Source organism: Trichomycterus rosablanca, chromosome 5 (assembly GCF_030014385.1).
Source record: "Trichomycterus rosablanca isolate fTriRos1 chromosome 5, fTriRos1.hap1, whole genome shotgun sequence".
In the NCBI taxonomy this organism is placed as follows: domain Eukaryota; kingdom Metazoa; phylum Chordata; class Actinopteri; order Siluriformes; family Trichomycteridae; genus Trichomycterus; species Trichomycterus rosablanca.
The window spans coordinates 9,210,152-9,231,634 of record NC_085992.1 but is presented as its reverse complement, the minus strand read 5'-3'; the positions used below and the strand labels follow the sequence as shown (position 1 = coordinate 9,231,634).

The following is a 21,483-nucleotide window of genomic DNA, read 5'->3' as shown; positions in this document are numbered from 1 at the left end:
ACTGGCGCACACAAAATTTTTGTGTGGAGGAGGGTGGGTGTGTTTAGTAGGTTTTTATTGGTGCAGTGGTAATAATGGTTTTTGTTCATATTTTAAATAAAGGGTAAGGAAAGTTGGTTATTGCAACTTGAATTAACCAGTCTAAATTAAATTTGTTTATTTCTTTAGCTAAACAAATAAATGCTTTTCTTCAAATCTTATAATTCATGTTAGACAGTGATTTCCGTACAAAGCAGGATTAAATTACCTTGTATATAATGTGAATTCATGTAACATGCATCATGTTTCTCCAATTACACTTTACCATAATTTATTTTCCCCTTAAGCTAATTTCCTGTTTAAATTAATATAGTTGGACACACATCATTAATATTTCTTTTTAAATGCAAAGCCTGGCACCTGTGCCACCAGAGACTTCTAGATTCACCTCATCTTCCACGTTCAAGCACCCTCTTCTCATTGATAAAAACTTGATTTGCCTCCATGTCCTTATATGGTATGGTTTCCCCGCTCGCTTTCTTGGCCGGGGCCCCTCACATTCCTTATAGGCTGCAGCTGTCTTTGGAGTCCACTGTTTTCTTAATTTTTTTCTTTTTTACCAAAGTAAAGCGACGATAAGAACGTATATTTCAAACGAATCTCACTCCAGTGCTAGTGTTAATACAGAGAGAACTTTTAATCAAAGGCACCATCTATTGACGTAGCCATCAGGATGTCATCCGAGGCTGCGGCTGTTTACAACATTTCACAGCTAGCGTGTTCTGCAGAGAGACGATGGTGGTGTCTGGTGTATTTTACCCGTAACCCTTGTTTGAGCAGTTAGCAGTGGGGGTAAGGCGGCTTTTCAGACTGCTAAGTAGGATAGTCCTGCAACCACTCAGATCAGAAAAGACGTGTTTTCCCAACTCCTACATGTAAACGTTCATGTCCTGTTTAGAAAAAAGCACCTTCATAAAGGTCATAGGTCTGACAGGGTCAGGTCAAATAAAAAACAATCATCTAGGGTCAAGAACAGACCTAATGCAAGAGCTCAGTTTAACTGACTTTGCATTCTCTGTGCAGTTATGCAGAAAACCATTATTATTGCTGTTAGACACTTTTATACCGGTCACTAGATATTTTTGGCCCAGTTACTCTTGGTATTCTTCTGCATATGCATTGTTAGAATACGAGTAACACTTTTTCCTCATAAGCATGATGCAAGTCGTTCTTGCAAGAATTAATTTACTGTATATAAGTTTGGCCAGAAAGGTGCTCGGGTGTCTCAGCAGTAAATGACCCTATCCCACTATTCTTGGGATTTGGGGTTTAAATTTCTAGACGTGCTTTTGGAAGGTCGGGCGTTTACCCACAGGCATGACTAAGGAGGAGGATGGCCAAGGCCCTACAGTAGATTAGCGTCAGTCTAAGGTGTGTTACTGCATTGCCACCACTGCGACCCTGGTCAGGACAAAGTGGTGGTAAACATGAAAATAAAATAAAATGAAACACACATTTTTGGGAAAAAAGTATCTTACTCTTATTGTCTTTGATTAACAAAGTAGTTTGTCCATATTAACATGGCTATGTCAGTAATTGTTGTTTGTGTTTTAGACTTTCCATTCACACAGGCAGTGTTTTGGATGACTGAAAAAAAGGTTTTTATTTCAAAATATTTCACAATGTTTTGGACTTTTCTGTCGTTTCTTTTTTTGTTTGTTTTTTACTTTTAAATGTTGTGGGGAAAACTTTAAAAAGTCAGTGTTTGTGTGGACAGGGTCTTGAGCATAAAATATCTGATACCAAGGTTTGTTTGTTTTGTTTTGCACTGGAACTTCAAGCAGTCTTTACAACAATAAAAATGCATCAGATGCCAAATGACTGCACGCATTAAGATATGTTTGGTTCATTTGGTTTTGTTGTGTTTTTATTAACCCTTAGCTTTAGTGTTGAACATTAAATAAGTCTTGGCTGGTAGACCTTTCTATAGGAACCGCAAACAGTACTAGATACTGTTGGCATATGCACCAGACTTAAAAAATCAAATACATTTGCAAAACATTTAGACGTGCTATTTTCCACTGCTGGACACCCACTTCTGGGAGGTCAAGATCTTGCTTTTTCTAACACAAAATCTTTTAGAACTTACTGAAAATTCAGAACTGTTGCTACTGTTTGATTCTCATTGCGTATGCTTTTGGTTTCCCCCCTAAAGCACACATTACCGGATGTAGATTACGGTGATCTTCACAACTCCCTAAACCCCCTATCATTTTTAAAAGTGTCGATTATTGCTGAATTTATTATCTCACTTTCTTCTTTATAACTGTTGGAACGTGTGAATCACTCATGAAATGCAGGAATAACTGACTACATTTATCCGGTATGTGTGAATGATATCAAACAACTTGTATATGTGTTTGCAGATTATATATTATTCAAAGATCAGTGTAACTAAGCCTGGGTTACCCAAAAGGAATCCTGTCAAAATGTATTTAAAGATTAAACTGGTCCTTGAATTTAGTTTAAGGACCAGTATACAGTATATACTAAGTGCAGTATGCAGTACCCAGTATATAGTAGGCGATTTCGAACACAGCCTTCATCTTGAGTATTGAGTATTAAGGGCCTTGCTCAGGAGCCCAGCAGTGCCAGCTTGAGGCTTTAACTGGTAACTTACCTGATTGCTAGTCCAGTACTTTAATTACTGATCTACTATAACCCTATCTGATGAATGTAAGTTGTTACTGCTCTATGGTTTGCTTTTACACAATGTTTTATTCTAGTGAATGTTTTGTTTCATTACTGTACCTCATAAGCATGGCTCTAGCCCTAACAGCTCTTACACTCCTCCCCGTCCATCTGTCCTAGCCTGCCCTGTGCTGCTGGCAGCCACTGTGCCAGACTTTGTTATAGAATGGGGTCCTTTTATTTTAAATTGTTGTTTTATTCCAAATTGCACCATTTCTAATGCTGCACCGGTAATGGTACTGCTTTTTGTGTAAATAGACTGTCCATTTCAAAATTGGCTGTTACCCTGGCTGACTCTGGCTTCACACTGTTCATGCTCACAGCTTTCAAATGGTCATTCATCAGGTTGCACCTTTTCTTAGTTTTGCCTTTAATGTCACATGCAGTGGGTTTGCTGAACTTTTTAAACACAAGTTCATCCCCTGTGTCTTTTTTCTATTTAACGTTGCATTTTAGTTGTGAAATGCAGATAATGTGCTTATAATTGAGTGCAGAAAGAGTTTTTGAACATTTGTGGAGCTATCTAAATATTAAAATTATTCTTTGTATGTTTTATCTGTCACATTACATTTACATTCACATTTACGGCATTTAGCAGACACTTTTGTCTAAAAACTAGGTGAGTACGTTAACCACTAAGCTTACCAGTGCTTAAGATACTAATTGAGGGGAAATACGCTTGGGGCGACCCATAAACTTGGTGGACTGTATATACTTATGTGGGGGTGAAGGTCTAATCTTTCTGGGAAATGTTCCACTTCATTTGCTATTTTTTTCAGTTTGACACATCAGTAGGTGTTGATTGTGGTAATGTACCAGCTCTTGTTAATGCATACCTCTTCCAGGAATTACCGGATAGTTGTGTTAGATCTCAACCTTATAATCTGTTGCATCTTCTTGAAATTTTAATTATGGGATGCATCATTCCTGCTGAATGTAAAAGTACATGTTTAAATTGGTTTCCAGATCAAACGGCAAACTGGACCTTGGTGTGTAATTGTTTTCGAACTTTTTTTTGCTGTGGGCCAGAATGATGTACAAGCTCAAACATTTAAATAAAAAAAAAATCTGTCTGCTAACATATCAGTCGTTTGAATTTTTAAAAACTTTAACCACAAATTGTGTTTTTATTCGCCAAAACACCATCGAAGGACTCCAAGCAATTTGTGTTTGTGTCTGCGGTTAGCGTTTCCGCTGAAAAACACAGCCCCATATTCTTTCACTTTTGCATTTATGCTTTGCAATGATTATATGATTTATGAATTCAAATTAAAATCTCTGAGCTGCCTTTTGCCTCACCGTGTTTTGGTATAGAGCGAGTAAGGGATCGGATTGAGGCATGCTGATAGAGGACAGAGCTGATGCTCATTTAGCTCAGGACCATGATAGTTGCTTGCATTGTGGAAGCAAGTGAAAAAGCAGGAGTAAATCAGGAGAAAGAGAGTAAATGATAAGCGAGTGTTGCTGAGATAAGCGGCACAAGATATGCCACGTTATCATAATGCTGGCACTAAAAAGAGGGTCTGGAAGAGGATGGAAAGAGGAAGCTGTTGCACACAACGTGTGTAAACTGTTTTTCAGATCACTCTTTTTTTGGGCAGTTATGGTAAACTCTTAAACAAACAGTGTACTAATGAACGTAAGCATGTTGCAAATTTTAAAATATTCTATAGACACATACAGTAGGGCACATGTAACAGACAGGTCTCAGTGACGTTATGAAACATCCAGGCGTCTACACAAACATGATTGGCTATGTCTGATTGTGGAAGAGGGGGAAGCCCTGTGACCGATTGGCCCCCTTTCCAGGGTGTTCCGGCCTTGCACTCAGTATGTCCTTGTCAAACCAGATCCACCACAACCCTAACCAGGATTTAAATTTTATGAAATAGACACCTAAATCTGGCCCAGCATCCAAATTAGTTTCTTTTCTTTTCTTTTTTTTTTTTGGAGCAAAACTAGCAAGACTTGAAGAAAAATTACCTTGAGAACTCTCCGATTAATACAGTATTAATTAATAGTTCTGCTGTACAAAATGATGGGCCAAAATTCCTTTACACTCATGAAAAAGACTAATCACAAGAAGTTATCGCAAATATTTTATTGCAGTTGTTGCTGCCAAGGGTGGCACAACCAGTTATTAGGTCAACCTAAGTAAAGCTTTATATTTAATAAAATCTGAAGATCTGAAACATTAAAATGTAACAAATTAGCAATTATTTCTAATAAGAAATCAGGTGATGAGGCAAATACTTTTCTTACAGCACTGTACATACAAGATCTTGTTGTTTTATTTTGTTGATCAAATTAATAATAAAATCTGTTTTGGAGACGTGAACAGTCAAGTAAGTGTCGGGGCCTCAAGTGGCCCCGACAGTAGGACAGAAAGTTGGTGAGTGACATTTACAGCAGGGGGTTGGTAGTGTTGAGCAATGCGTTAATATGCCACTCTGGGGAGGAGTCACTCCGTCCTTATGTTGCAGCAAGCGTGACTCAAGCAGTCACCGATTGGCCGCACCTCTGCGACTTGGGCTGCCTTGCCTTTTTTAGTAGTCCCAAATGGAGCAGTGAATTCCGTATCCTTGGCAGGGTGACAGGCAGCAGACTCGAGCCAACGAGTGGGAGCTGAGGAGGATGAACAAGAGAGAAAGAAAGAGATTTGATCTATCTCAATTTGCTGAACCATCCAGTAGAAATTTAATAATAAAGAGAAATCTCCACATTCTAAACCTGATTGTCATTGCTGGTCAAATAAATGCCCCCACCAGAAGGTTGCTGTTAATTTCCAGGCCTGAGTTACAGGGCTGCCGTAATTTGCGGCAGTGCTATAAAACCTGAACGGCCTTGTTAAATGATCGTGCCGTCAGTGCTGTAATTAGTTGTCATGTAGAGGAATTATTGCAATGGCTTGCTGGTTAATAAGTTTACAACGGAGCTTGTCTAGATCCGATGTAGTCTTACTTCACTTGTTACAGTCCTCCCTATCCTACTCAGTCTCTAATGGGCTGTAGGTTTGATTGCACACTTTTGGTGTGGCCATTAGCTTTATTAGTTATTATATTATTATTAGTAGTTATTGCTTAAACCAGTATATATATATATTCAGGTCTGTGTAGACGTCTGGCTGGCCGATAGCACCATTTACCTTTGAACCCGTGGGTTAGCATAATAAACCACTGTGCCACTTGAGTGCCGCTAATAGTTCTAGATCTCAACTTTATAAGGTTGTGAGACATAGAGGTAAGAGTCATGCTGCTGGTACCAGTGCCAGTCCTTTGCAGGCCATCAGACCATGTAATTTTGTCTATGGGTGATTAACAGTAGCCAAATCAACAACCACAATGTTTTTGAGTAGTGAAAGGAAACCAAAGCCAGTAACCAAAAGGGAATTTAACCATATCCATTGGAGCTGTGCAACACTACTTGGTTGTGACTGTGGTTGTGGCTGTGGTTGATGTGGAGCCCATTCCAAAACACTGGAAGACAGGAATGCAACCTGACCGGGGTGCCAATCCACTGCAGGGCATCATACACTCACTTTATTCAATTATTTACTTCTAATAGTAATTTTAAGTAGCCAGATCCTAAACCTTTATGAGTTGTTATTAATTCCAACCTCTACATAGAGGTATGTATTAAACCCAGATTTCCAGAAGGGTATTTATGCAATTAGAATTATTTTACAATTAAATATAATATGTTAATGGTTTAAGTAAATATAGTAAACAATGTCCTTGATAAAGTGGTTATTAAAAGTTAAATTAAAATAGTTTGTGATGTTTAAATAGCCCTGCTGTCTCTAAACTGTGAAGGAAAAGACAGTTGGATTTAATTCTAACCCATCACAGCTTGACCTTCTCCATCCCCCAAAATGCACCTGTTCACAGGGCTTTTACAACCAGGCGTCTGTTCCTGAACATTTGTTGCTGTCTGTGTTTGTGGCGTTTTTTGTGTGGCTTTGTTGGTCCTGACATTTCCATAATTTTCCAGCATGTATATGGAATACGCTTTTAATGTGTCTAAAAATGAAAATATGCTCCCAAAGAAGGTGTGTAGTGACATTGTAGTATTATTTTCACCTTGGTAGGTGTTGGTGTGTGTAGATTTAATTGTGGTGAGCGTGTAGAGTTAAAAACTATCTGTGGGGTCTCATGTTTCCTCTCAGCTGTCTGGAACCTCAGCTGTTTACGCACTCGTCCTTTCTCTCTCTTTCGGACTCTTGCTTGTTTTCCCCCTTCTAATTTGTTGGGGTTAAAGAATTACCATCTAGAATAATGAATTTTAACTTAATGATGGATGCAAGTGAAGTTTTATTAGGGTGGAGCTAAAATTTTGTGTGTCAAATTTTATAACTTTTGCAAGAATTTTTACCAAACTAGAATCTCATATGAGATCTAGCTGGCCTTTTGAGAGTGCTGCACACAGCGCACACAGTCTGGTCTTTTTGTTGAATAAATCTATACAAATACTGTACAAATTTTTCCAGTTGCTTTCTGAATTGCAGAAGTTTAGCAATGATCCAACGACTAAATGCACAGAAACCACCAAAAATTTTTTAGAAAATGAGGTCTGGAGTCCAAGAGTAGCAGGTACAACATAACGGCCATTAAGCACATACTACTGGTAATGTAAAAGATGGTAAATTAAAATCAATACCAACAGAGTCACTATTTTAGACCTGCTGTTTAGTACACAATATGCACACTAACTAATGACTGACACCTCCTGAAACTATTAAAGCTAGTGCCAAAGGTCTCCCTCGGTCTGCTGAAAGTGTCTAAATGAATTGGTATTTGAACAGTACATCTGAACTTTAGACTTTTAAGCTGCATTTCCCCATTCTTCGTTTGGATACATCTATGTCTGCTCTGATTTCCTGCAGTAACTGATTTAGGAAATCTGTTAAACAACATGTAGCATCTGTATGGTAAAACCACCTTAGCCACAGCCAGATGCAGCTAGCGAGAGAGACGACTCACACTGCTACCTGCTCTGCTGACTGCACGCCAAGTGTTCCAGATTAATACACATTTTGAGAAGGGCTTTTGTGCAGTTTGATGTTCTAGATCTTGAATGACTTTTTCTGTAAGCTAGTCTGTCACACCAGGAACAACTGTGATCGCTCTAAATGGAGCAATAGCATCTGAAGCTGCACCTGCCTGTATTTTACGTTGTGAAACTGTTTGACTGTTTTTAGTTTTTTGGGTTTTTTTTTAGTTTGTTTTTTAATTGAATTGTACAGATTATAGGTCATTAAAGGTGAAAAAAAAGGTCGAATTTTTGCTTCACAAAAATCTATTTGAATTTTAAAGGGGTGTGTAGATGTTATACAGTTGCCACAATACAGTCAAACAGGTAATTGTCCATCAGACTCTCAGACAGAGCAGCGGTCCCCAACCTTTTTTGCACCACGGACTGGTTTCATGTAAGATATAATGTCACGGACCGGTGGGGCGGGTGAATTTAAAATAGAATTGTAAAATGGAAAATCAGTGTAAATCCTAAACTTTTTTCACTGCAACGAGACGCTGCTCCCACCTAGTGGTGATTGGGGACAATAACACCCGAAGAGTTTTTGAAAATGTAATTGCTCTTGTAGCGATCTCTAATTATTTATTCTTTTTGTGCGGCCTGGTAATAAATGACTCACGGACTGGTACCGGTCAGGCTCGGTGGTTGGGGACCACTGAGATAGAGAACACATTTCCGCTGTTCCAGAGTCCACTGGCGGCGTGCTTTACTCCACTCCATCTGATGCTTGGCATTGTGCTTGGCCATGCAAGGCTTTCATGCAGCTGTACGGCCATGGAAACTCGTGTCATGAAGCTCCCAGTGTACAGGATTTGTGCTGATGTTAATAACTCCAGTGTTACAAATTTCCTCTTGCATTGAGTCAGCAAAGCATTGGTGACTTTTATGCACTATGTATCTGGGCACTTTGTGACTGAGTTACTGTGGTTTTTAAATGCTTCCACTTTTCTATAATGCCATTTATAATTGATCAAGGAATATCTTGGAGAGAAGAACTTTTACAAACTGACTCGTTGCAATTGTGGAATCCTGTTACAGTACTAGACCAGCAGTTGCATTTACCAGCAGTTGATGTAATTAAGTGTTAAATAAATTGCTATTTTTCTTATGGAGTTCGTGCATAGGAGAAATTTCAAGCGGCCCATTTGTACCTTCATGGCTGTCATGATTATGACAGCTGATTACAAAGCTGAAGACGGTTTTCTCGTTTGTTTAATTAGGTATCAGCTCAGGAGGGCTTAACATCAGCTGTTGTCATTAAGATGTGTTTTGTATCCGTCTGTGGTATAATTCAATTCTACAGTACAGAGACAGCAATATTTCAAGCCGTGTGGAGATAAATCTGTGTCTCTTTGCTCATCAAGGGAAGCGACTGTAGATTGAATTCGGTGCACAGCTTATTTTCCTCAACTTCTTCCTCCGTGGCTTGTGGCCTCAGCAGCACTTTTTCCTGCAACATGTGAGCATTTGGCATCCGCTTGGCTTCTAAAGTGGACTCTATTCACAGAAAAGTGAGGCATGTAGTTAGTGGAAGAGTGTTCTGCGGATCAGAACAATGTAGGAAGGTACAGTGTGTGCCCAAGTCATTTTGCACTCCTCCTCACATGGCTGCAGTCTTATTACTTCAAATCACCACCATTTGTTTACAGAGAATTATAAAACGGCTAATTCAGCATGGGATTTTCAAAATTAGGGCAAAATAGTAAACGCTGTATCTCCTTGTATGAGAAAATCTCATTTAAAAAAATCATTTTGTTTGGCCTCAGCATCATTGTTCCCAGTTGCCATGCCAACAGCACTTACTGGAAGCAACTATCTTCTTTCTTGTAATCTTGTACAGTACAAAAGTATGGATACACCTCCTTAAATGTGTACATATATATATATATATTTATATATATATATACTGAGTAAAATGCATCTGTGATGACAACTTATGATTAAAATACTACTGTTGACTTTTCTGCTTGTTTCTTTCTGCTATATTAGTTAAACACTAAATTTATACTTCAAGGGATGAATAAAAGTCAGCTTTGTAGATCATACTACACATTGCTACTGTAATTCAATTCAACTTCGAAAAATATGCATAATACAAGTATTTCCAAATGATCATTTATCTGAGGAACTAAAACTTATGTCACACATGATGAAAAAAATCACATTGATATGCTTTCATACAGGCATCAGGGTGGCACGGTGGGTCGGGGGTAGCACTGTCACCTCACAGCAAGAGGGTCTTGGGTTCGATTCCCAGGTGGAGCGGTTCGGGTCCTTTCTGTGAGTTTGCATGTGCTCCCCGTGTCAGCGTGGGTTTCTTCCTGGAGCTCCGGTTTCCTCCCACAATCCAAAAACATGCAATTGAGGTGAATTGGAGACACAAAATTGTCCATGACTGTGTTTGACATTAAAGACTTGAACTGATGAATCTTGTGTAATGAGTAACTACCTGTTCTGTCACGATTGTAACCAAAGTGTGTAAAACATGATGTTAAAATCCTAATAAATAAATATATACAGGTATCATCCAGGACAGAGCAGTATGATGCTTTGGATATGGGCTGTTTACCACCCTAAAGTTGATGATTTCTGCTGTGCTTTGTTTCAGTTTCGTCACAGCACTTGCCACCAAGCACATTTTACTGTATTTACATTTTGGCTGCTATAAATACTACTTCAACTGCTTAACCTTGGATCTTCAGTTGCTTGTGTTGTATTCAGTCACAATTGTATGTTGCTTTGGTTGAAAGCATCTGCTAAAGGCTGTAAATGTGGCTTTGTTAATAGTAAAATACTATTTTCACTATTAACTAATAATAATAATAACTATAATAACTAATTTCACTGTTTACTAATAATAGTAGTATCAATGCCTAATGTCTCCAAACCTCCCAAAGCCTGTTTGCCATAGAATCCAACTTTATATACTAAGTATAAGGAGTACATGTGACTTTCAGTTATGTGTATTCTTCTACTGCATTTAATGTTACATTAATTCTGCCTAGCAAGTCTATATAAATCAGCTGTTATAGAAGCAGTAAATAGTGTACGACAGTGAGGGCATCATTATAAAGTCATGATTAATCCTCTGGTTGTCACTGCGTCAGACCCATTCACTTAAACATGACTAATCAAAAATTTTAATTTAACTGTGCTGCATATAATACACTATTAGTGATCTTTATGTAATTGCTGTTTTGATCACTGTAGCCTGCAGTGAACAATGAAAAAGCAATTTTGGTTTGTTTATAATAATAGGGACTCACAGTGGCTCGGTGGGTAGCACTGTTGCCTTACAGCAAGAAGGTCTTGGGTTTAAATTCCAAGTTGAGCAGTCCGGGTCCTTTGTAGGGGTCAACACAGCGGATCTGGTCTGCATAACAGACTTGGTGCAGTTTTTATATATTTATATATTCTGAACTAGTTACAACATTCCACTGTTTGAGCACATCTTTTCCACAGGTAAATATGCTAATGATGATTATTTTTTCCCTTTAGGACACTTTGAAGCCAGCCTTTACTGTGGCCAGTCTGCCAGGCAATACCAGTGCCCAGGCCACAGTGCCTACCACCTCCACCACTATGCAGGTCAGCAGCGGGGCTTCCTTCCCCATCACCAACTACCTGGCACCAGTCTCTGGCAGTAGCAGCAGTGCCAGCGGCAACACTATAGCCAGCACCAACGGGACTGTTCTGAAGAGTGCAGCTGCCTCTGGAGGCGTTATGCAGCTGCCCAGCGGCTTTACCTTCATGTCAGGTAGACGAACATCTGCTAAAAATATCTTTTTACATTTGCACGGCTGCAGACTGTATATACATAGCATTCATCATCGAGTCAAACAAGTTCAGAGCTGTCATACAAATTCTGCCAATCTCATATTATTCACCTTCCAACTACCTGAGCTAGCTTTGTTTAACAAAGCAGTGCTTCTGGAGAGAGGAAACTCGCTGTAGTGCCTTTGATTGCCATTGTGAACATAATTAGCATGACCATACAATGGCCCGAGAGCTCTGCCTGTAATTTGTTATGAATATTCAATGAAGATTGTCTGGGTTTTCTGGGTTTCATGGTCTTTTAGTCTGGATGAGCATATAAAAGCAGATGTGACCATCATTAAAACACTACAGAGACAACAGAGAGGAGCTCTTGCTCTCATCTTACATGTTACTGAACAAAAAACAAATGCAAAGTGAACTGTGTTTGCCTGTAATACAGTACGTTAGGATGTTCGGCGCTATTGCGTCAAATGTAGTTGTTTATTAAAATGTTTGTGGCAAAGTGGTAAATTGTGCTTGCCTACAACCGCTGCATGGCACCATACACTTAGCCATTTCATCACTCAGATCAATCAGTCAAAGGTGGTTCAGAATGTAGATTGCACCTTATGCATGTTTCTTTGAGAAGGTCCTGGGTTTGGATCTCCGGTGGAGTCGTCCTGGCCCTTTCTGTGTGAAGTTTGCATGTTCTTATGTCCTTCCACTGTCCAAAGACATTCAAGTGAGGTTAATTGGAGATACAAAATTGACTTTGAACTTGAACTGTATGTAACCAGTAACTACCTGTCCTGTCATGAATGTAACCAAAGTGTAAAACATGACCCTAAAATTCTACGAAATAAATAAACAAATGTTTGTTGGAGGTTAGGGGGAACCAGAGTATCAGAAGAAGACACACACAGAGAACATGCCAAATTGACTAAGGTTTTGAGCCCATGTTCCATAACCCTCTAAGGGGCAGTGGTAGCTCAGCTACCACTCTCTCCCTCCTAACTTACCAAAACATCCTACCTGTGCTGTCCCTCTAATAAACTCCTTCCTAATCTTGTCCATCCTCGTCACTTCCGACAAGAATCGCAGCATCTTCATCTCTGCCACCTCCAGCTCCCTCCCCTGTCTTTTTGTTAAATACTTTGCTTTATCATTTGTTGTTTGGACAATCAGCTGGAAGGCTACCAATATGCACAAGCCATTGATTATTATTATTATTAATACAAATAATCAAATAATTGGCAGGCTCACTGTCTTAGTGTCAATCATTTAATTTCACCAAATAAATCTTAACATTAAAATTGCTTTAGGTTTTGTAAGTTGAAGCAAGTATGAAATAAGCCAGTACAAATTGGCTACAAATTAAGTAAACTTGATTTACTTAATGTAATTTTAAATAAAGTAAATCAACATTAGTAAGAAGAACTGTATGCATGTGCAGAATTTTATTTTACTGGGTGATCTAGGTGATATTAAAGCTATTTTTAGCGATGCGGTCAGAAGCAGGAGGTTGCAGTATGAATTTCTTCCTGCAATGACAGACCTCAGTTTGCTGCTTCCTGTCTCATACTCTTCCACCTGTTTTACACTCAGCACCCTGCCAGGTGGTCTAACACCACATGCACCATTATCACTGAATCAGTTTTGAGGCTTTTAATTGCCTCCAACTAAACAGCTGTACTTCCACCTGGCTGGGGATGTCAGTCAAGCCCCCCTTTTACCCCACAATACTGTTATCTTCACTTTTCCAGCTTTACTGTTTATGCCTCCCCCTCTTTCTGATTCACTTTCTCACCCCAGTCTGACTGCCTTTAGTATCTCCGTGTTAGAAACTCATGTTCGACCATTTGAAGTGAGGTACTAATTGGAAGTTATGTTGGTAGGTAACAAAGGTGACGCGTCATTTCATTTGATTCATGTTTTTTCTTTGCCACTTCACACACCCACAGCAGGCACTCATTTTCCCCCTGGAACCTCTACCATCCCCCTGGGTCAACTGCAACAGCACTCTCTGGCTTTACAGGGTCAGCAGGGCCAGACCCTCAGCAGTGCTACGGCTACACAGACAGCACAGTGTCAGCAGGCTGTGTTTCGCCTCCCCACTGCTGTCTCTCTCACAGGTTAGTGTCTGCTTGCTAAGGCCAGATGGATCCATTTGTTTAGCTTTTATATTAGCAGTGTCATCTTACCAAAACCAAATCAACTGTAATAAACCAAATCAAACCAATTTAATCAGTTAAGCACTAATCTACAGATTTGCTGTAACTTAAAATATTAAACACATTACAGTATTAATTAGCAGTGCATTAGGCCCCAATTAGGCAAATGTGCAATCAGAAAGCAGGTACATAAATATTACCAGCGCATTCAGCGTGACAGTCGGTAGCTGTTTATGTAATAGCCCTATCAAATAATAAAGATGTAGCCAGTAACTCCATTGCTGACAATATAACGTGTTCATCCATCGGAAAGCATGATAATTAAAGAATAAAGTCAGTTTACCGTAATGCTAGCAGCTCCATACTGATACATCCCTTTTCATGATCGGGGATCTAAATGAGTAAGCAATTATCATGTTTTCTCCCCCTATTTTCATGTTCCGTCACTCATTTATCCTGACCAAGATCATTTTCCACAAGTATTAGGCAAAGAACCCCACAAAACAAGACTCGTTTTTCGGCACTGGCACATCACTACGTGCTGAGCAAAAAACTATCAAAATATTTAGGCCAATGCCCCAATTTCAAGAAGGGACAGTGCTCTCTATGCAACATGCAAGCTAGGGTTGGATTGGTGTTCGAAATATCTTCATTAGAAAAAGCGGTTTTGTGTTGCTTTGAATTGTTAACCTTGTTTTTTAGTCCCACTAAAAGCCAAACTTGCTCTGCCATTCAAACCTGAATTCAAGCTTGAGTTTGATGCACACTACCACATCTGTTGTGCTACTATTGTTTATTCTGTAAAATCAAAAGCCTTGTTGTAAATTAATTTTGGCAGTATTCTGTGACGATGACCATGTTACACGGCCAGATACTTTAAAGTAAAAGAATTAGAAGTGAATTGTATTTGTCTAAACTATTTTGTAAAGCTTGTTATAGCAGGTATTTATTGACCCTCATTGTAAACGTTAACTGTTTTTCAGGAGCAGGCATGGCCCAGCAGCTTCAGGCCATCCAGGTTCATCAAAGCGCTCATTCCAGTGCCATCAGCACTGACGGCAGCAGTGCCGAGATCTCTCAGTCCAACACTGCCTCCACAGGTACAAACAGCACACATACATACACACACAGTGTCTATCACATTTAATGGCTTCATCAAAATACAAAAAGTACAAGAACTTAAGTGCATGCAAAAAAAACTGTTGTAGAAAAAAAAAAGTTGTAGCATTAAAAAATACAATATTTACACAGGTGCTGCAATTGTTGGTTTGCTTATTAAAAAATAAATACATCTTAATAAGAAATGATCAGCGGTAAAGATGCACAATGAAAAATAAAAACAAGGAAAAATAAAAACAATATGGAAAATGAGTGACTGTGCAACACTGCCACCTGGAGGTCACATATTCAAGATGAAGTGGTTATTGGAAATAAATAAATGATGGTCCTTCTGATTTTGATTGCTATGGGTCCAGCACGAACTGATCTATTTATATAGAGGAGCAATTTCGACTATGCAGTCTTCCCACTGTATGTTTTTGGGTAGAGAGAGGAAGAACAAACATATATTTCTGAAAAAACATGCCAAAGATATTATTTGTAATAAATCTTTTTTAAATATAAAAATTAAATTAGAAATATTAGCTTAGAAGCTATTTTACTGACCGCTTAGCAGAATACTATTAATCCATGTGTTAGGATAATAAAATAGCTTATTTAAATTTAATTCCACAGATTCATTTAGCATAAAGAAACAACTGGTCATTCATCACAAACTTGTGAATGTCTGGTTAGTGTACAAAAAGAACATTTAGGGTTTCTTTGCTCTTAAACATAGTGGCAGGTCATATCTGTTACATTTCACTAGTCACACTTGTACAATTTTAAATAATTGGAAAATACAATTTATTATTAGATTTTGTATTATTATACAAACCTGAAATCCTGAAACATCTGATTAAAGTTATACATGTAGTAAATGACCTGACTCTGCTTAAATAAGCTGAATTTTCTGAAAATGCTTGATCTCAGTCTCCTTCTATCTGATTCCTGTCTAGCCACAGTCAGTCTCCCAGCTACTATCGTCACGTCATCAGTGCCAACCTCTGTAGCAGGTCACATGATGTACTCCAGCCCCCACGCGGTCATGTACGCCCCCGGACCCACACTTGCCGAGGGTGGCCTAGCTGTGCTTAACGCCTTTTCCCAGGGTGCATCGGCAATGCAGGTGTCCCACGCACAGGCCCCAGATACTGGTAAGTTGTTTTTTTGCTTTCTGGTACACAACACAGCCGCTATGTTTTACACCAACTGACGAAGGCATTTTCTCTTTTTTTTGTGTGTGTGTGTGATTAGGTGCTGTTCCTCAGGTGTTCCTCACAGGGCCCCCTGGCACGGTCCAGATTCCTGTTTCAGCTGTGCAACTACATTCAGTACGGCAAGATCTCCACTTTACAAGTGAAACTCTTAATATTCTCTCTGCAACAGCATGCCACTGAGTGTACTAACCCACTGCTGGGAGGGCAATTCCAGGGATCTCCTGTCTGCCTACTTCCTTTGCTGAGGTTCAGACCTCTTGGGAGCACTGCATGCACTAGCACTTTGCCTTTGAAATCTCTGTTTTCATACAAACAAAAAAGTCATTTTAAATAAGTTCTTACTTATCATAATAAAAACAGCAAATAAAACGGATAAGAGAGTGGGAACGGATATAGTGACAATTAATGATGATGACAATACTTTTGTTTTACCATCAATTTATCATGGTCAGAGTTGCAGTGGGTCCGGCTTCCCCAGAATCACTGGTTGCAATGCAGTACCACACCCTGGGCAGGAGCCAGTCATGACTGTATGTAGATGCCTGACTACAAAGAAATAAATTATTTATTTTGTCTGGTCTATTACTGACTGCTTTACTACCCAGATGTACAAAACATCTGTCACCTTTAACAGCTGACATTTGATATTGGGGTTTAGGAATTTCATTCCATCATTCAATGTGTAATCTTTAACATTTCAGCGCTTCATTTTAAAATCTAAAGCAAAGTAACATGCAATCTGTATCTGATTACATTCCCAATTGGAAAGTACGTGGGACTCTAAGTGGGACATGTGTCATTTTGGGATTACTTATAGCAGGCATGTGATTTTGATCAGATTGTTTACTAGAGTGCACATATAAGTGCACATATAAACCTCAGTCTTAATCTATAATTGGAATGAATTCAAACAGATTGGAGAAAATCTTTGCATGTAAACATGCCAAAGTTTGTAGATGATAAAGTAGCCATGGCAGGCGTGTGTCAGGCCTCAACTGATTGACCAATGATCTACAAAATCCAGTCATTCGACTTCCTTTAGTTGCATGTTTTCCTGTAGTGACAGTTATTTATTTATATCCAGTAACTGCATCATCTGAATCAGTGTTGTGTTTTAGGTGTAAGACAGGAATACATGGAAGACAGGAATACATAAATTCCATTTTCAGTAACTGCTTTATCCTGGTCTGAGTTGCGGTGGGAACTGTTTCAACCGGAATCATTGATTGCAAGGCACACCCTGCTCAGGGTTGCCAATCCATCGCAGGACTTTAGCAACCCCACCCAACCCCTCTGATGTAGCCAGTCATGTGTATGTAGACACAAAGCTGGCTGATGGCACTGCTGATCCACAGATCTAGTTTCTGATTATAGAAAAGTCTACATTTGGTGGCATGCTTTGGTTGCAGTTAGTCGAATAAACTGTGTATGTCTATAGCCACTGATATTTAATTGTTTCTTGACAGATGGTGATTGGTCAGCAGTCCAACAGCAACAACAGTAATCTGACGGAGCTTCAGGTGGTGAATCTGGACACAACGCAGATTGCTAAGAGTGACTGACGAGCGTCACTACTCAAGTATCTCCAGAGACTTTCATCACTTATTTATTGCCTTGTTTCATTCGAAGCATTGCGTGCATTGATGCCATACGTGTGTATGTGATTGTACAGTTTGTACTGTAACAGCATGTCCTGACCTCACAAAGGACATTGAGGAATTGGGAGAAACTCGGTCTTCTCAATTCTGCTGTGTGTGTGAAATTTCTAGGATATAGACTCCAATTTCTGACATGCGTTTTTGCATGTCGCTTGTGTGCGTATGTGTGTTTAAGTGTGTAAGGTGTGGAAAAGGGAAAAGGAAAAACAGTGTTATCTGACAGTTTGCAGATGCTGCAGCCTCACACCCTGGCCAAAGATACATTTATTTTGTCAGTATTTCTATGTGGATGTTTCTATATAGGAAATGTTGCTGCGACGTGGGCCATAACAGCAGTAACTAGTACGGTTACTATCGGAGGCTTTAAGAAAATTTGATATAACAGGAGTTGTGTATATATTTTTTATTTTATTATTTTAGCAGATAGTGCAATGGCATGTGCTGTAGTTGTTTTTTAAGACGTTATTTGTTTTGTAGTTCCCTTATACAAAGATATTTACAAACTGTAAATCTATGTAATATACATATATATTTTATTGATTATATATGATCATGGAGAATAAGAGTAAGGATTTTTTAGGCAATGCTGTTTTTCTCTTTATCTTTTCTACAACATGCAATCTAATGTAAAAAAAAGACAATGTTAAAAAAAAAATACCTTGAGTTTTCTTTTTGTTTGCATTTGAGAGTTTTCACACCCTGTACTGTAATTTACAGGCTGTGATTTTTTTTGTTTCCTACATTGGGGCCTGTTGGGCACTAGCCAGCTGTCTCATTGCTCTAGTACTGTTACTGAAGGCTGTTTCATACTAGGTGTAAACACTGCACTGTTAGTGTCAACTGAGAAAGGATCTTAAAATAGAGGTTTTGAAATCTAAGTGGTCTTTTTTGTCCCTGTATTTAAAAGTTACATCATTGATGACACCTTATTGGGGAATTGTGGAGGGTTTGCAACATCTAATAAAACACTAAAGGATAGGTGGGTAATATGGCACTGTTGTTATTATGGTTATTGGTACTTTTGGAGCTGTGTATTTGCATGATAACTTTACAAGTGCTTGATTGAATGTTGGGCCATTCAGACATTTATTAAAAACGTTTTGCTGCTGCTATGTATTCCAGCCAATGTAAAAAAAAAAAAAAAAAAAAACTGACTATGATGTTACCATGTCTCCCTCCCCTAGACTAAAGTTGAAGCAAGCTGCAGAGGGCTAAACCATCAAGCTAGTGCCACATAGCCACTTTTATGTTATTTTTTAACATGGCTAGTTTCACATCAACAGACTAAATGCGTATGCTGCACTTTTCATTATGTAGTACTAAATTTAACAACCAGTTTAGTACTCAGTAAAACACTCAATATAATTTCTTAGTGTATGTCATAGTCGGCTAAAATATTGTCACATAGCCTATATCAATAATGTCAATAATAGACTTCCATGTGTCACATGTGGCTTTAAACATTTCTACAGCACATCACTCTGTGCTAATTGGTTTTATTTTGCCTCTCATCTTTGTGGTCTTCTTCCTTCCTTCCTTTTTCCTCTTCCTTTCCTTTTCATCCTTTATTTCTTCAATTTACTTCCATAAACAGCTGTGAATGTTAAAATTTGTTATATTTGTAAATGTAAGAACTAAGTACGTTTAAAAAAAAAAAAAAAAAAGGTGTTTTTGTTTAGTTATGAAATTAACTAATCAAATTCCACTTGTACAAATTACTGGCAAAAAGTACATGCATTTATTTAAAGGGCTTTTTAGCTTCAGGGCCTTTTTTCTTTGAATATATGTTTTATTTACATTTTTAGTTGTAAATGTCAAAAAAAAAAAAAGTAAGTAGTCTGAGATTTTTGATAGGAAGCCCCAGTTTTGCTGCCCTGAGGTCAGCCATGAAGTGAATGGCTGCGGTGCACATGCTGGTTAGTCTTTAAACTGCCCTGCAATATTGTTAAGCTGAATTAAATCATGACGTAGGCTAGTCTTGCTTGATGATTTACCCCTCTGGTATCTCTTGTCAAATTCAGATGAAATGAAAACCACCTGAACTCTTCTTGTTTGTTGCTTATGCTGATAAGGGCTCTGTTGACTGTTATTCTGTCTTACAATAACTTCAGATTGCAAGTAGGCTCATCAACATACTAGCAGCTATTAAAATAACAAGAACTGCTGAAATCACAACCTCATCTTTCTTTGACTGTAGTTCATTTGGTGTCATTTAAACCAGTGCCTCTGTGTGTGTGTGGTGTGTGTGTGTGAGAGAGAGAGAGAGATTTGGTTGGTTTGACGCAGATGGTCCACACTGAAAGTTGTTCTTCTTTCTCGGGAGTGTTTCTATACTGCAACTTTTCATTACCAAATGACAATGTATCATGCTGCAGCTCACATGTTGCCCTTATGCCTTTTTGTAAAGGGAAAATTTCATGCTGTATTTTTAGATTGTTGTACACATTTATTTATATCAGCTTTTCGTGGGAATGGCTTTTTTGTTTGTGGCGTCACAGTTTTGTACTCTGTGCCCAATTTTGCATTTGGCAGCATGAAATTGTGAGAGGTCTTCTTCAAGCCAAACATTTTCTCCTTCACTTGGTTTTACTTCTGTAGAAAATGTGAAATATCACTAAAATCTTTGTTTTTAGGGGTTTGTTTTACAGTTATTATTATTAAATGGTGTGAGAAATGGAATGAACACAGGTTTCATTGTTGAGTTTTAATATTATTGCTTGAGCTATTTTCCTCTTATTTGTATTTTTCTGTTCTTTGGAAATTTTAATGTAACATCAAGTGTACAGAAGGTTTTGTAATAAAAAAAATGGATGATATATTGTTGTCTTTTCCTTAATTGTCCAATATGCAATGTAAACCCGCTTTTCCACCAATTTGATAATGCTTTTACACTCATTGTGTGCAGCTAGGCTATGAATAATAAAATTCTTACTCTATTTTACTACTTTCATCTGTTTTCTGTGGTCAGATAAAAAATCTAGCTAAGGTCACTCCTTCCACCGAGAGGTAAGGCCCTAAACTCACAATCAACAAAAATGCAATTTTTAAATGGGCCTTGAAATGTCATGATTATTACTAGCTCAGCAAATCTGCACAAGTGCAGTTGGGGATTTAACCCTGGTTTTCAGGACCCTGAAACTTTAGTAGGCAGCATGTGCCATGTTTGCACTAAGACTGTGTGGGTTTTTACCTGGGTGTCACTGTGGCTCAGTGGGTTGATTCCCTGGTGGAATGTCTGGGTCCTTTCTGTGTGGAGTTCTCCCCGTGTATGTGTTGGTTTTCCATCCAAAGAAGACATGGAAGTGAGGTGAATTGGAGATACAAAATTGTCCATGACTGTGTTTGACATTTAAGACTTGAACTTGTAATGAGACCTGTTCTGTCATGAATGTAACCAAAGTGTGTAAAACATGACGTTAAATTTCTAATGAACTATAAATTACCATGTACCTTACAATGTAACATACTACATCGCCAACTCCTACTGAAAATGAATGACAGCCAGTCGCTTTGCATCGCTGCCGGTCTGAACGTAGGGTTAAGCAGTAGCATCGCTGAGACTTAACTCCTGGTCAGGGTTGCAGTGAGTTTGGTTCATTGGGTGAAGAGCAGAAAACACCCAGGACAAGTCGTTAGTCCATCACAGTGCAAACGCATGCACTCACAATTTACACAATTGTATTAGCTCCAATTGGACTGATTGCATGTTTTTGGACTTGTGGGAATCTGGTCACCCAGCCAGGGATCCACCTGCGAGGGCCAGAACCGAAAAGCACAGAAAGTTTGTTAACAGTACTGCTTTCTAAAAGCTTGGGGTTT

The 21,483-nt window shown here is 38.7% G+C and overlaps 1 protein-coding gene across 3 annotated transcripts in view; it reads left to right on the top strand.

Moving 5' to 3' along the window:
• Nucleotides 1–18,138, top strand: part of srfb (serum response factor b) — a 34,849-nt gene extending 16,711 nt beyond the window's left edge. The window contains exons 3-8 of one of the 3 annotated variants that reach the window (XM_062994827.1): nucleotides 11,260–11,518; nucleotides 13,482–13,649; nucleotides 14,672–14,788; nucleotides 15,746–15,943; nucleotides 16,044–16,120; nucleotides 17,473–18,138. In XM_062994827.1, coding sequence (XP_062850897.1) covers nucleotides 11,260–11,518; nucleotides 13,482–13,649; nucleotides 14,672–14,788; nucleotides 15,746–15,943; nucleotides 16,044–16,120; nucleotides 17,473–17,568 — 915 coding nt within the window. In that variant the 3' untranslated portion in view covers nucleotides 17,569–18,138. Of the gene's footprint in view, nucleotides 1–11,259; nucleotides 11,519–13,478; nucleotides 13,650–14,671; nucleotides 14,789–15,745; nucleotides 15,944–16,043; nucleotides 16,146–17,472 lie in introns of all 3 variants that reach the window. The other 2 variants (XM_062994826.1, XM_062994828.1) reach the window with 2 other exon arrangements.
• Nucleotides 18,139–21,483: the final 3,345 nt, after the last annotated feature.